Source organism: Macrobrachium rosenbergii, chromosome 22 (genome assembly GCF_040412425.1).
Source record: "Macrobrachium rosenbergii isolate ZJJX-2024 chromosome 22, ASM4041242v1, whole genome shotgun sequence".
NCBI lineage: Eukaryota > Metazoa > Arthropoda > Malacostraca > Decapoda > Palaemonidae > Macrobrachium > Macrobrachium rosenbergii.
The window spans coordinates 25,258,391-25,273,511 of NC_089762.1; the positions used below are offsets into that span (position 1 = coordinate 25,258,391).

The 15,121-nt window shown below is 39.7% G+C and overlaps 1 protein-coding gene across 2 annotated transcripts in view; it reads left to right on the forward strand.

Annotated features, from left to right (window-relative positions):
• raw overlaps positions 1-15,121 on the forward strand; it is a 241,832-nt gene that overhangs the window by 81,104 nt on the left and 145,607 nt on the right. The window contains exon 3 of one of the 2 annotated variants that reach the window (XM_067124460.1): positions 11,544-14,670. In XM_067124460.1, coding sequence (XP_066980561.1) covers positions 14,636-14,670 — 35 coding nt within the window. In that variant the 5' untranslated portion in view covers positions 11,544-14,635. Of the gene's footprint in view, positions 1-11,543; positions 14,671-15,121 lie in introns of those variants that run through there. The other variant, XM_067124462.1, reaches the window with a different exon arrangement.

Genomic DNA, 15,121 nt, shown 5'->3' on the forward strand with positions numbered 1-15,121 from the left:
TCACGGTTATTGTAAAAGTTTTATTTTTGAAAGAGAATTGTCTGTTGTGATTATTTCCTATAAAACTGTTCTTACCGGACACTATGACAAGGAAATTTTAGGCAGCATTCCTGCATTATAATGCACTTCTTATTTTCGTGTGTGTGTGTGTGTGTGTGTATGAGAGAGAGAGAGAGAGAGAGAGAGAGAGAGAGAGAGAGAGAGAGAGAGAGAGAGAGAGAGAGAGAAAATGTACTGAAGCTTGTCTGCCAGTAAAAGTAAACTAGTTATGTAAAACTGGTCAATGTGTTTCATTTGCATAGTTGGTTTTAAATGGCAGCTTTTTGCCATATTCAAGTTAACCCTGTACTATTTTTATAATGCTATGTAAATATGCCATATTTTTTGCAAGGTAAAATTGGAAACGGAAGATACATTTATTTTATACGATAAGAATCAAGTGACTGCGTGCAGTCAGGTTTATAAATATTTCCTAAATCATGAGTAATCCTGTTTTGGTAAGTCTCTTGCTATTGATGCCATGATGGAAGAAATATCTTCAAAATTATTGTAACTCGGAGCCAAGTATAATTCATTCCTCCTATAAATCTACGCTACCACTCTGAATTTACTTTACTGCTGAAGCAAGGTGTCATAATAAATAAGGTTCTGACCTTGTAGATGATATACCTTTCCACAAGATCGTACGTTTTGACATTTTTCTTTTTTTTTTTACTACACATCGAAATGGTATTGCAAGGATAATAACTTTACAGATCGATGTTTACAGATCGATGTTATTGATATGCCTTAAGTCGGTAAGTTATTATTCTCGAGTTCGTCCTGTGTGTGTAAATAATGGCAAAATTTTTTTGTTTGGATTTGATGGCCTGACATCAATAGTGCTATATTTAAATTTAGTTGGTTACGGGCCCAGTGGCTGATGCTTTCCCATACAATATTGAGTTCCTTTGGTCAGTTCTCGATATATTCAAGTAAAATTGAGCCAAGTGATCTTTTGTTAACAGTTGCAAGTCTTTGCACAGTATACCTTTATAAAAGAAAATAGGATTTTTTTTCGAAGCCTGTTCGCCAGGTGTAAATGTAAATCTTTTTTTTTTTTAAGCATTACATTGCGAGAATGAGAATGAAGTAGGTTTAACGACAGGTGTGTGTTCATACGAACTCAACCAGATTCTGGTCTCTAGTTTTTATCGTAGTGGTTAAAGTGCTTGGTGTGGGGAGGAAAGTTTATTTTATTATATTTTATTACCTATCCGTGCTTTCTACGCATTCCAAACTCAAGAAAGCTGCACCTTGGGTATCTCTGTTCGTTGCTTTTGCAGTGGCTAGAGTGTTTCCATCAACGCATCATCAGTAGGGATGATCTCAGAGAAAAGTTGGTCGGGGGTTTGTAGGATAAAGTATTGTTTAAGCAGTACTCATGGGATGTTTTCTTTTTCTTTATGCTGAAATGTAGCTTAATCTTGTTATCTAAATAGCTGAACTTGTTGCCGTATCAGGAGCCCTGGCAAATTATAAGTTCCTTTTGGAGTCAAGTTGGCAATCAGTCTCGTTTTACTCAGAGCTCGCAAGTTCGAGATGACTGCCAGCCGCCCATGCACACAATTGGTGTTAAAAAAAAACAGCAACAATGCAGATAGATATTTTTGGTGTTTGTGTCTATTATTATTATTATTATTATTATTATTATTATTATTATTATTATTATTATTATTATTATTATTATTATTTTAAGAAACAAAAGATCTTGGCCCTCTGAAAAATAAAATATAAAAATATTTGTAGGATAATATAGAAGAAATAAACGAAAAACAAGAAGTTGGGCGATCATGTGTACCTCTTAGTGAATTGCATTATTCTTTTCGTTTATGATGTTATACAGTTGCTAATTTGTAAGGAGATCCTTCGACTATCTGTGTTCCTGGACGTGTCTCGTGTACTTATGGAAGATTCGTGTAAAAACAAAGCGTCTTTTTCCATAATGGCATTTTCCATGCATAAACATACTGCGTCCTTAACGTGCAATATAGGAAGCACCGGGTAGACGTGTTTCGCCAGTGCTGCATTTTCCCTTCAATACAATGCTGGTAAATAAGGACTCATTCTTATCAAGGGTTTGATCCACCCGCACATTGCGACACCTGTTTTCGATATCATGTCGTCTAAATCCACATCTGTCATTTACAGCCGAATGGAGCTTTTCTTGAAATATGGATTATAGCCTTCAGTGTACAAGGTTTATATTTTTCTTTGTGTCGATAGTTTTTGTAGATTAATTTATTGTTCGTCAGTGAAATTTTTGGGGAACAGTTTTTGTTAATTATTTTCGGTGGAAAGCTTATTGTTACTTTTCTACCGATTCCTCTTTAGCGAAAGCACAGAAAGCAGCCATTATTTTAGACAGGACTCTTTCATGACAGATTTACACTTCTCTATGGTTTTTTATCGGAAATATTAAGACTGTTAAAGGTAGATGGATTTTTTCTTAAGAAGTCTTACCATCCAAAGATTATTTTTAGACAGCGAGCAATGATTCTGGATTAAATGTGAGCACTGTTAGCTTTACTATTGTATCCCTATGCACCTACTGTAGTTTAATGTCCTACTTGGCACCTATTAATTAACCTAACTGTCCGTCTGTGTGTCTGTCTGTCCATTCGTTTGCTAATGTTATTTAAAGCGTTGTCAAGACCTTAGATTTCATATATGTCCTCCGGAAGAGATGGGAATTGAACACCTTATCTGGTAGATCCAAGGGGCAAGGTCATGTCACGTAGAGGTCAAAAGTCAAATGGTAATGTAATTTGGCAATAATCGTTGAACTCGAAGAGATAAAAGATCTCTGATATGGCATAAATACTCGACAAATGAAGCTGATGTCTAAAATGCGGTCAAGTGTAAGATCATGCTGAAAGGTCAGAGACCATTTAATAATTTAATCTGGGCTATAATGCTTAAACCTTACAAGATAGAGACTTCATATTTGGGACACATACCCCATTAATAACCTGAGTGACAGCAAGGTCATACTGAGATGTCAAAGGTCAAACCGGAATTTGCCCCTGCCAGAAGCTTTGCCTTTCACAAGCACACCTTGTTTTCCTCGATTTTAAAATGCGTTGATCGTTTTCGAAGTTAATTGTTGCATACGCTGATGATGTGACTTGGTTCCATACCTTTCTAGGTGACCGTTCATTGTCTGATATTTGGTAGTGTGGTGAGATATTTGTGTTACGTAGGGATACGAAAATCAACACTGTCTCCTGTGTATCCCCTTAAAGGCAATGCAACTATTCCTTAGATTCATATTTAAGTTTTCTATTAATGAAAACACATCTTTCGTGTTTGCCTTGATTGCTTAAGAAAAAAGCCACTGTAGAAAACCAAGTTTATGTAAGTATAAAAACAGGAGTTTCCGACTTTCACTGAGATCATCTTCATTTGTACTAAAGAGTAATTACTGTGTTTACAAAGAAATAAAAAAAAGTAATAGGGCAATCAAAGTGAAAACTGTCAGTCTGGGAATCTTCCTTTGGTATCTTCATTCCTTGAAGGCGTCGTCTTGTGGTTTGTAAAGTAACTGAGTCGTTTGCTGGTCTAAGGAGCAAGTTCCTCTAAAATATCTAACTGCAAATTGGCTGCCAGGCATATTAAGCGATCTGTGAAACTCTTCAGAGGTGAAAGCGTTGTTTCCTTTTGTTTTTTGTTTTGTTTTTATGTTGTATTTTTTGTAAACACTTTGTAATTACTGTTAAGTACAGCTGAAGAGGGCCTTAGTGGAGGTCGGAAGCTCCTGTTTTTTTATATTTTTCACATAAACTTGGTTTTTTAACAGTGGCTTTTTTCTCAACTATCCTGCTTTGGTATTAATTTACTCTCAAAATAAAGTTATATTATCCTCTTCTTATTATTTTTTCTTTGGAATTAGACATCAAGTAGCTTGAGCAATTTCTCAAATACAGCGTGAAAGTTGGTAATGCAATATGAACGAGGTTAGATCATGAAAGTTCGTGTCAGGCAGGGAGCACCCCTCTTCCCAACCAATAGACGAACAAGAAAAATTATGCTCACTGATCCAGCAAAAACCTGGGATTAGGAGTATTCCTGTCATTTGGTATACCTCGATTAGATCAGTGTCTCCCAAGTGGGGCGTATGTCCCACCAGGGGGGGTTATTTGATTTTTAAGGGGGACAATTCGAGAATGTTTAAACCAAGTTAATGGCCTTTTAGGCTTCCTCCACGTGAAGAGGAGTTCACTTTTTGAATGAAAAGAATTATATATCACCACAGGGGCCATCAGGATACCAAAAAAATAATTAGGTGGGGCATGGCCAAAAAAAGGTTTTGGAACCACTGGTTTAGATCTAATACACTTAGGTTAGGAAATTTCCATGCATCTGGAAGATTAATTGTAAATAATATTTGGCACTTTTGTTGAAACCTTGGTTTCATGATCTAAGAAGACGTAGCATGGTCTGCATGTAAAGACGAAATCAGCAAACAGCCGTTAGTGTCGATCATAGGTACCGAGAAGACTTTTAAGAAGATTCAGATGCCATTCGCATGTAATAGTTGATGTTGCCTGACCTTCCCATCTTGCTAATTGGCCAAATACTGCATAACCACTTCAGAAGTGCTGCGAAACTACCGGAAAACAGTAGAGTGCTTGAAAGATTTACATGGGACTAAGCTATAAGCATTTAGAGTAAGCATGAACGCTATGAAATAACGTAGATTTACAAAATCAAGGAGGGCATAGTTCTAACTACCATCACATATGCTAAAACCTAAAAGCTTTGCTCTCTAATTCCACCCCAATCCTGGACTTTGCTTTAGATGTTATTTATCCCAACATAATCTTCATAATCCAGACGGGCTGGTCGTATGTTATCAGTTCCACTCTCGTTCTCTAACTAATGTTATTGCGTCTATTGTTGGACTTAAAAATTAAAAAATCAACCAGTTCATATATTTAAAAAGATGTCAAACAGGTTCTTGGATCATTCTGATTGAGCCAATATCCGAAATTACTTGTCATTTCAGTTTTTCTAACAGTTCTTTGATCTGTCAAATGGCGCGCTATTCATAGTAAAAGTCAACCCAGATTTTATTACCTTCAGTGATCAATCTCAATAATGATCGAATCCTCAAACGGTGGGTCTCGACGAGATCAGTTCCTCTTTGGGCGAGTCGGTAGAGTTGTCGGATAGCACTCGCTAGGTCCGAGTTCGAGTCTCCGGCCGGCTAATGAAGAATTAGAGGAATTTATTTCTGGTGATAGAAATTCATTTCTCGGTATAATGTGGTTCGGATTCCACAATAAGCTGTAGGTCCCGTTGCTAGGTAACCAATTGGTTCTTAGCTATGCAAAATAAGTCTGATCCTTCGGGCCAGCCCTAGGAGAGCTGTTAATCAGCTCAGTGGTCTGGTTAAACTAAGATATACTTAACTTTTTCGACGAGATAATCCTACACCTTTTTTTGGTGGCAACTTCATACAGCTATTTTTCTCTCTCTCTCTCTCTCTCTCTCTCTCTCTCTCTCTCTCTCTCTCTCTCTCTACCAAATTTAATGGTTGATTTACCATTAGAATTAAAATGTCCGTTCTTTTTATTGATACTCGTTTTCGTTGATTTTTCTTCCGACTTAATCTTCTTCTTCTTCTTTTAACGTGCTTTTATTCCCATTTTTGTATGGGGTAAGCACGATGCCTTCTTTTGAAGGACTTTTTGATTTGGCTTTGGGGTAGACCTGTGGTCTCGATTTTCTTCCGACTTAATAAGATTCATTAATGTAAATCATGCAAATGGTAGTGGTGCTGTGACAGCAAATAGTTATGTGTATGTGTAAATAAGATTGAATCAGATACGAACACTGTAAGTGTGCACAAGCTTGCATTCTCGACAAGATTAAACTGTAAACTGGAGGAAGACTGGTAGTGAGGCGACGAATTAAATGGTTTGGTCACGAACTTTGCTATTTTCGTCAACCTAAAGTTTGTATTCCCTAGTGAAAACGCCACATGTGGGTGTCTGTGCACTTGCACGAAGTTATAAAGATTTTATTTGTTACTCCTGTGCTGATGTAGCACTGGTAGATCTCCAGAAATAGAGCGTAAGGTTTATTGGCCGTTTATATATTAAGCGCAGTCCTTTTTTTTCCCTCTATTTTTGCTCTGTTACATTTCTTATATTTTTCCTCAAATTCGCTTGCACCCGTTAAATTTACTTTGGGTGAGAGTCAGATTTTCAAGTGCATGAGAGTGGAAACTGCATAGAACTGTTTTTTTTTTTTAACATTTATTGTTAACACATTTTTATCAAAATTCATATTTTATATGTTTGTTTTATGATGCGAGATTCCGGATAAAATAGAAGTCAGTACGACTGGTATTCCGGGATGAAGTTTTCCATATCCCAGACAAGCATTCGTAAGCTACAATACGAAGTGTGTAAAAGCGAGTGTTGCGTGCCAAGTCATGTCATTTTAATGAAACTATTTCTGAATAAATGCGTTGGAACATTGGCGTGAATTTGTTGACGTCTGAAGTAGGTGTCAGAAGTCACGAAAGGTCGTGCTAGTGCAGCATCTCATTAACGAACTTGCATGATTTAAATTTCTGCAGCAATACGTAGAAACTGTTGGCAACTTGAAAAAACTTCCCTTGTTATCCCGGCCAGAAGTTCAGTCTGTTTTCGAATGATGTTATGTAAGATATAATAAAATGGCCACGTACTGTTAGGACCAGAAATAATGATAGGTGCAAAATTGTATTTTGTTTAGTGATTGATGGAGAGACCGATTCCTTGATTTCCAGCGTTGTGTAGAAGTCAGCTTTGGAACTCTCTTCCTTTTGCTTGTTTTCCTTGATAAATATCCCACCATCCTGTTTTCGAGAGATTTGTCGATTCCTTACGGACTGAGAGTTATTCTGTCATTACCTCTTTGATTTCCTTCCTTCTTTACGGCCTGGGCTGAAAACAACTATGGGGTTATAGATCCCACCGATCATATCATAAAAGTAAGAAACTTAATTGTGGTTGTTGCAGAAGGAAATGAAGTATTTGACTGGAACTAGATAGAAAGATTTATGTTATAATAAGCTTCTGGTGATTAAGAAACAGATTTTATGCTTAGAGTGATGCGGGAGGTCAGAGAAAGACAGATGTAGGTGAAGAGTTGTGGGGGTAAAATGGGTCATGGATAGGGGTTGGAATGGCTGACTGGGGAGAGTGAAGAGGCGCTGCAGAGGCTAGTGAAAGAGTTTGAAAGTGGAGAAAGTTGACGGTAAATGTGAACGAGGGTAAGGTTATGAGGGTAAATGGAGACCAGGAAGAAGAGTGATATAAATATTAATATAGGCGGTTGAAAATGGAAGCAATAGATCTGTGTAGCTGTTAGGGAGTCAGAACTTCTGAAAAAAAAAGTATACCTTAGTTTTAGCAGACCACTTAGCCTAGGGCTGGCCCGAAGGATTAGACTTATTTTACGTGGCTAAGAACCAACTGGTTACCTGAATCTGGTAAAGTGAGAGAAGAGGTGAGTCACAGAGTGGGTGAAACAAAGAAGTCAGCGGAAGCTTTGAGTGCCTTTGGAAGGCGTGAAGGGATTGATGAGAAAATTTTCTTCTATGGAAGTAAGGTATGGATATTAAAATGCGAATGAAAGAAAACGGCTGGAAGTTGTAGAGATGAGTTGTTTATGTAATGCATGTGGTATGAAATGGTTGGAAAGTGTGAGAAATGTAGATATGTTGGAGTGGTAAAAAGGTTGTAGGTGAAAGGATGGCACTGAGCATTTTGAGATGGTTTGGTCATGCCAAACGAATGGAGGATGGTAGGTTGAAGAAATTACAGCAGTTAGAAAGTGTTGGGAGGAAGGAGGAGAGGAAGGCATACAGATAGATGGCAAGAACGTGGAATTAGAAGGAAGGGCCTCAGTATCCAGGAAGTGAGAAAGTACATGCAAGATAGAGGTGAATGGCACCCTGTGTTTAGGAGTATACAGGTGTAGGTTTGAGAAGCAGCTGTTATTTCCGTTGCAAAGAAAATTAGTTGTATATATGGAATAAGAAGGGATTGAAAAGGTGAGAAATGTGGAGTATATAGAAGTGGTAACGAAACGGTTTGCTCAAGTCAAATGATGGACAAGAGTATTTTGAGAAAGTTCGGTTATGTGGAAAGAACTGTGGACGATAGGTTGTTGAAGATTACATAATTCTGAATTGTTAGGAAGGGGGAAAGGCAGACAGAAAATACTAGGTAAATGGAGAGAAATACGCATTGAAATTAAGGACCTTGATATCCAACAGCGAGATAGAGATGGGTGGCTAACGATGAGCCCTCTGCGTAAGAGTATGTGAAGAGTCTTTTTTTTCGGAAGTCTTCTGTACAGAGAGTTCATCCTCAATTCAGCAGTAGTAACTATCGTCTTGTTTGTTTGTTTTTTTTTGTCTTGACCCAACTAACGTAAGGGGAAACATTTTAAAATTGACAATATATATATATATATATATATATATATATATATATATATATATATATATATATATATATATATATATATATATATATATATATATAGAGAGAGAGAGAGAGAGAGAGAGAGAGAGAGAGAGAGAGAGAGAGAGAGAGAGAGAGAGAGAGAGAGAGAGAGAGAGAGAGAGGTGCTTCATTTTATTAGTTTTTAGTTTTGTTTCATGGACTTGAATTTAGAGTGAGGCGCAGAGTAATTTTGAAAAGACCATTTTCTTGCTATAGTGGTATCATTAATACCAAATAAATAATTATTATAAACGTCAGATTATAAGTGTTAATGATATTAATCGAAGTCGGTCAGTAATATCTGAATAGTTAACATTACAATATGAATACGAACGTGACCTTGCTATTTTTACTTCAGTTGTTTAAAATTCTTCAAAGAACCGTAATTGGATTGTTAAGATGATCAGACATGAACGGTGACGCAATATACCTCTTAGCAAAGTTACCTCTGTAAAATGTTTGTCATGACGTTTATCGTTTATAAATCTCTAGTTATTATTCAAAGCAGGATAGGTACTGTGTACTATGTACTAAACCAGTTATTATAATCCCGACACTCCATTTCGTAAGGGATGGCAATCTTTTGTACAGTATAATGCCACATCTTAGCGTTACCCTTGACAAGGATCTGACATATATATATATCCTGGTAGCTTTCGCTCGCTGTAAGCTCCAAAGTCCATTCGGAAAGTGAGATTATATTGCATGGTTCTACGCACTGATGTCTGTTGTTTGAATCATCATGTTTGGAACATTTTTCCTTCGTTTTCATGCGTGACAAGGATATCAAGATAGTCACGAACTCGAGATCTAACCTACTTGATCAGTTTTCATGTTACTCACCTCCAGAGTACGAAATGCCTTGCCTTCATTTTGATTTTTATATTCTGTAAGAGAAAACTATTGAGATGGCTATTTGTCTGTCCGTCCGTATTTTTTGTCTGCCCTCAGATCTTAAAAACTACTCAGATTAGAGTGCTGCAAATTTGAATGTTGATCATCCGCCCTCCAATCATTAAACATACCAAATTGCAGCCCTCTAGCCTCAGTAGTTTTTATTTTATTTAAGTTTAAAGTTAGCATAATCGTGCGTCTGGCAACGCTATAGGACAGGCCGCCTGGCCGTGGATGAAAGTTTCATGGGTCACGGCTCATACAGCATTATACCGGGACCACCGAAAGAAAGATGTTTTCGGTGGCCTTGATTATACGTTGTACAGAAAACTCGATTGCGTCGAGGAAACTTAGGCGTATTTTTTGCTTTTTGCATTTTGAGTAATTTATCCTGCCTCTTGTGAAATGAAAAGATGGGTTTGTGGTCGCTTAAAAAGAGAACTTCATTACCAAATTTTTTCTGTGATCAGGCTAGAGTTAAGCAGTCACACCCTTGTAGGTGTCTACCTGAAAAAGAAAATGATCAAATGAATTATTTATGATTCCAGCAACAAGTGATACACGTCATCTTTTTTTATACTTTTCGTGTCCCCAGTTTTGTATATACTGTCTTCTATTTGAATTCTTGACTTTTCTTTGTCAGTCACGCATTTTCGTTCTTTTTTTTTTACATAATTTGGAAAAATGAAATTTTTTTTTTAATAATGACTTATTTTATTTAACTTTCTCTTATTTCTCACCTTTCCAAATAAGCTTTAGAACTCAAAGATAAGGAATAGATAATTAATTGCGAAATACAGGAGAAACTAAGAATAAATAAGTCCTTTTGCTCAGTATTCTGTGCTTTCTAAATGGGGAAAGGAAAGATAATATCAGGACGTATTTTTCACTCGTGATTCTCTTGCAACTGTTTTGAAACAAAGGGACGAATCTTAACTCGACCTTTTTGGAATTCTTTTCTCGCAACTTGTTACGTAGTGTACTGGATTCCTAATTTGAGAATCCTGATGACCTCACTCCAAGAGATTTGGAGTCTCCATTTAAAGTCTGTCTCCAACCTACATTTGTTTCCGTGACTCTATTGTTGTAATATAACGGATGTATCGCTCGCAACTTTTCCTACTACTATTACCTCCAGAGATGGCTAGTGCCGTCAATGCACCTCATGCGGTGCACTGTAGGCATTACAAGGTTCTTTGCAGCGTCCCTTCAGCCCCTAGCTGCAACCGCTTTCATTCCTTGTACTGAACCTCCTTTCATATTCACTTTCTTCCATCTTACTTTCCACCCTCTCCTGACAAGTGATTCACAGTGCAACTGGGAGGTTTTCCTCCTGTTACACCTTTCAAACATTTTTACTCTCAGTTTCCGTTTCAGGGTTGAATGACCTCAAAGGTCCCAGCGCTTGGCCTTTGGCCTAAATTCTATATTCTGTTCTGTTCTGTTCTTACTGCTATTACCAGGAGTACTGTTGGCTGGCTTGCAGTGGACTATTATTATTGTCATATTTTTAGAATCGATATGTTAATATATGTTTGTATGTTAAACCTTTGTCAGTATTTCCTAGTTGATATTTATATTTTTCATTGATATGAAGTAAAGAGACCGTGACAAGATGATTACTAAATTCACAATACGACGAGAAGCCACGATGTCACACTGACCTGTGCCAAGTGTCTTTTATTTGTATTGTCCCCTCTGATTATTTTTTAACATTGTATTGTCTCTCTCTTTTGGCCATCCTGTTTTGGGAATTTTGCTTTGTAAGGTAATAAAGGTTCAGCATGTTTCATGTGAATGGTTAATCTTGTTTAATAATGACAATATACCGATGTTGATTCCAGTATAATTTTAAAGTCCTTGTTTTTTTTAACAAAGATATCAGCCTTCATAGTTCAGAAAACTTGTGATTTTTAGTATGTACCTTATGCTTTTATAATGGTTATATTATTGTACGTGTATTTTAATTCATACACATGTATGGTATACTATCATAAGTAATTGTTCTGGTGTTGTTTTTGGTTTTGTTGATCTAATAACATTTTTCCCGTTTGCTGTTGATGACAGAACTCTTATTCATCACGTTTTTATTCTTTTTTACAGGTCAATGAGGAAGAAAGTCTATTAGCTACGTGTGCCATTTTCTCTCGCTTCTCCCCGAACGCGCCACAAACACGCACTGCTGCTGTCGTCGACCGGAGAAGATGAAAGGCAGAAACAGTCGAACAGAAGCAAAACGCTGCATTGTCTGAGAAGGGTGAGGTAATACTCGTCAAAAATGGTGCGGATGAAGGAGGAGGAAAAGAAGGCGAACAAGGAGGAGAGGGAGGAGGGACATCCGGGGGCGTGTCTGCTATAGGTCTCCCGAAATTCGTTTTGGTTTGCGGTTCCTTCCCCCCTCCCTCCCTCCCCCCCTCCCTCCTCCTACTCCCGCTCCCCTGCCTATCTCGCTGAATGAAGACAGGGGCCTTGTTTTAACTCGGAGGAGGGTACTCGGGCACGCGGGGCGTCATCATCACTATCAACCAGATCCACCACCATCGTCGCCGCCAGCACCATCTCCTCCCTCCACTCTCGTCGCCCTGGCAAACGTCTCTCGCGCTTGGACGCACCTACATTGAAGCCGAGGCCAAGTAGGTTTTTTAGCGCGTCGTCCGTGGCCTCTCATTTGGAAGTATCCGAGATGACATCTTTTGCTATGTGCTGATGCGGTGCTGGTTAGGGGAGAGAGAGAGAGAAATAGAGGGAGAGAGAGAGAGAGAGAGAGAGAGGGGGTGGTTATCAAGTGAGAGGTGCTGCTGCAGTAGTTTCCGCCAGTCAGTGCCCTCCTCCACCTGTTGTGCTCTCCCCGGGTCTGACATCACCACCATCAACGCACAACGACAGCCATCATCACCCTCATCATCGTCATCATCACCACCACCACCATGGGTGGTGCTTGAAGAATTATCCCCGCGTCGGGAGGAGGAGGAGGAGGAGGATGCATGAAGAATGCTGAAGCTGATATCTCCTCACCTCCACTGACAACGCCAATTACTCCTAGCGATCTTGACAATGCATCCTTGGCCTTCCCGCGCGCTCATTGCAATTCAGTACCTACCGTCGTCCTGGAGGCTGAGGGAAGGGCGCGGGTTAGGATGTTTCTAGGATGGTCTCAGCCCGAGACGCGTCTAGAATTACACCTTCTCAGTTTTCATTGAGGGAAGTGAAAAGGCCGGCGATTTGCAGCGATGCGACGGAATGCGGTAGTCGATGAAGGAATTGGTGCTTACGTGTTACTACCAACTAGTGTTTCGCAGTGAAAATCGTCCATTTGGAATGACGGCAGCTAAGCTATTACGGAATGCAGCAGAAGAGTACAAAATAGTAACATACAGTAGACGTCGAGCATAAGTAAAGATTTTGCATTTCATGTATTGAGTAATCGGCCTAGAGAAAGCCCCTGCAACCCAAGTGTTCAGTGTGGTGCTTCAGCCGTGAATGCGGTGAGGTGATCGGTGGATACTCGTTCTCCTCCCGCGAGGCAACTGGGCACAGCCGACAGCCTCTCTCCCCCGGGTGTCCCACCGCCGTTCCCTGCGGCTCTGTCCGCGTCTTGCTATTATTAAAGGGAATGGACGTGTGGCAAGGATTAGTCTGAAACAGTCTACGCCATCTGGTGTTCCCATGGAGAAGATCCCACAGGTGGTGGTGCTGTCCTCCTCGCTGAGCTCGTTCACCTGTGAGTTTTTCCCCTGCCCACTCTTTGAAAATCCCAGATATCCCGTTTATTCGACCACTTATGAGAAACCAGAACAAAAGTTGTCATGTTTTGAATCTGTGGAGCTCTTATGCTTTCCTCAACTCTGAGGAACTTTTGCACAAGACTGGTGAGTTTGTGACTGTAAATTGTGGAAAGTGGATGACAGTTATAAATGAGGCAAATTAGCACCTTATCCAAATCGACACAAACAGACACTTTGGCAGGGCTATTTTTAAACGAAATGTCTTACAAATAAAAGTAAAAGTTGGGGCTTTAATTTTCAGGAAATCTCTGCGACAAAATGACAACATAAAGAAATGAGAGAGAAAAAAAAACAGAGAAATTAGAGAAAAAAAAAGCATCATTCAATATTTCAGTGAGTGAAGGAGAATGCGGCGGAGATGACTCATTAACTGACGGGTAATGAAGGTGACAGATTGAATGCTGGCATCTGCAGTGAACTGTCTGTGCTTCTGTTTTGTTGTTCAAATATGCATTTATCAAGAGAACAGTGATGTCATGAGAGCACTTGAGCTCATTCAGTCGGGTATCTTATGTAGGTAAATAGATTGTATCGTAGCCCGGTGGCCGTATGTAGTGTAGGCATTTTATCGTATTGATGGTCGAGGCAGCTTTACAAAGCATTTATAAATACATTACATTATGAGCTTTTAAATTGGGAGACAGGAAAAAAGGCTTTAAAACTGATGCTTCAGTGATTTCGTTATCCGCACTCCGTTTGCAAGTGAACTGAAACGAAGGGCGAGTAGATCTTCCTCATTCATAAAGGAGACATCTGCGTCTTTTACGTGAAGTGGAACTGGCCTTGAGAAATCATTCCGAGAGAGCGAGAGAGAATCTTGGGCGTTGTGGGTTTGTTTACGTCTGACGTCATCATCTTCCGGGGTAGAAGGAGGTATTTGTAGGGCGACTTTCATAACCATTGGAGGGGAAAGAGCGCGTGAGGAGCTTTATATATAGTTTGAATGAATATCCTTGTTGATTCTCGTACTGGCTGTTCTCTCTGAGCCGTCGGAGCTGAATGTTATTCACGTGAAAAGTAATTAGTAAATACAACATACCCGACAGACTCCTGAAGGCAAGGCGGAGCAGGAGAGAGAGAGAGAGAGAGAGAGAGAGAGAGAGAGAGAGAGAGAGAGAAAACGACGGCCCATCTTTAGTCTCGCAACACCCACACGATGGACGAGAATGCGCTTGTCCTCGCCCACACGACCATAATTCCATCCCACGCCCTTATCACCTTTGCCAAGATTTCCCATGTTTTGGCGTGCATTATGGGAAGCGAACTCAACCTACACTAGGTTACATTCAGTACAGTTCACTCACACCTGTGTTTACCTGTTGACCCTCACTGAACGCCGACGGGCGCCGACGACGCCACCCAGTGAAAGCAGCAGCGTAGCTCTTACGACTCGCCCACGCTCCCCTGCGAATGATGTCTCAACCAGTTTACGGCGAGGTCACGAGGTAAGATGCCCAAGTGTTGAGGGCGGCCAGGGGCGGGACGGGTGTAGGGGGTGGTTGGGTGGAGGGGGTGGTCGTAACCTTTTGGGGGAAAGGGGTGATTGGGTTTTGATTCTATATTTGGATGGGATTCAGAAGCCAAGGTTGGGATTGGGAGAGCAACAAGTAGTCGGTCTTTGGAGCCGTGCAAGAATTCTCGTTTTGAAATTACCAGTTTTGGGTTATTTCATGAGATGAGTTCCTGTGGGTGGTTAACTTAGATGCTAATCGGACTCGTGCACACACGCACGCACACAGACACACACACACAACGTTTATCAAATTAGCAGTTTTTTATTATACGAAGAAGAGAATGATATCGAGGGGAAATCTCCTTCCATATTTAAGGGCACGGTAGAGACACTCTTCCAAATATGCACCCATGCATACGAACCCACACGCGTAAATGTTTGCA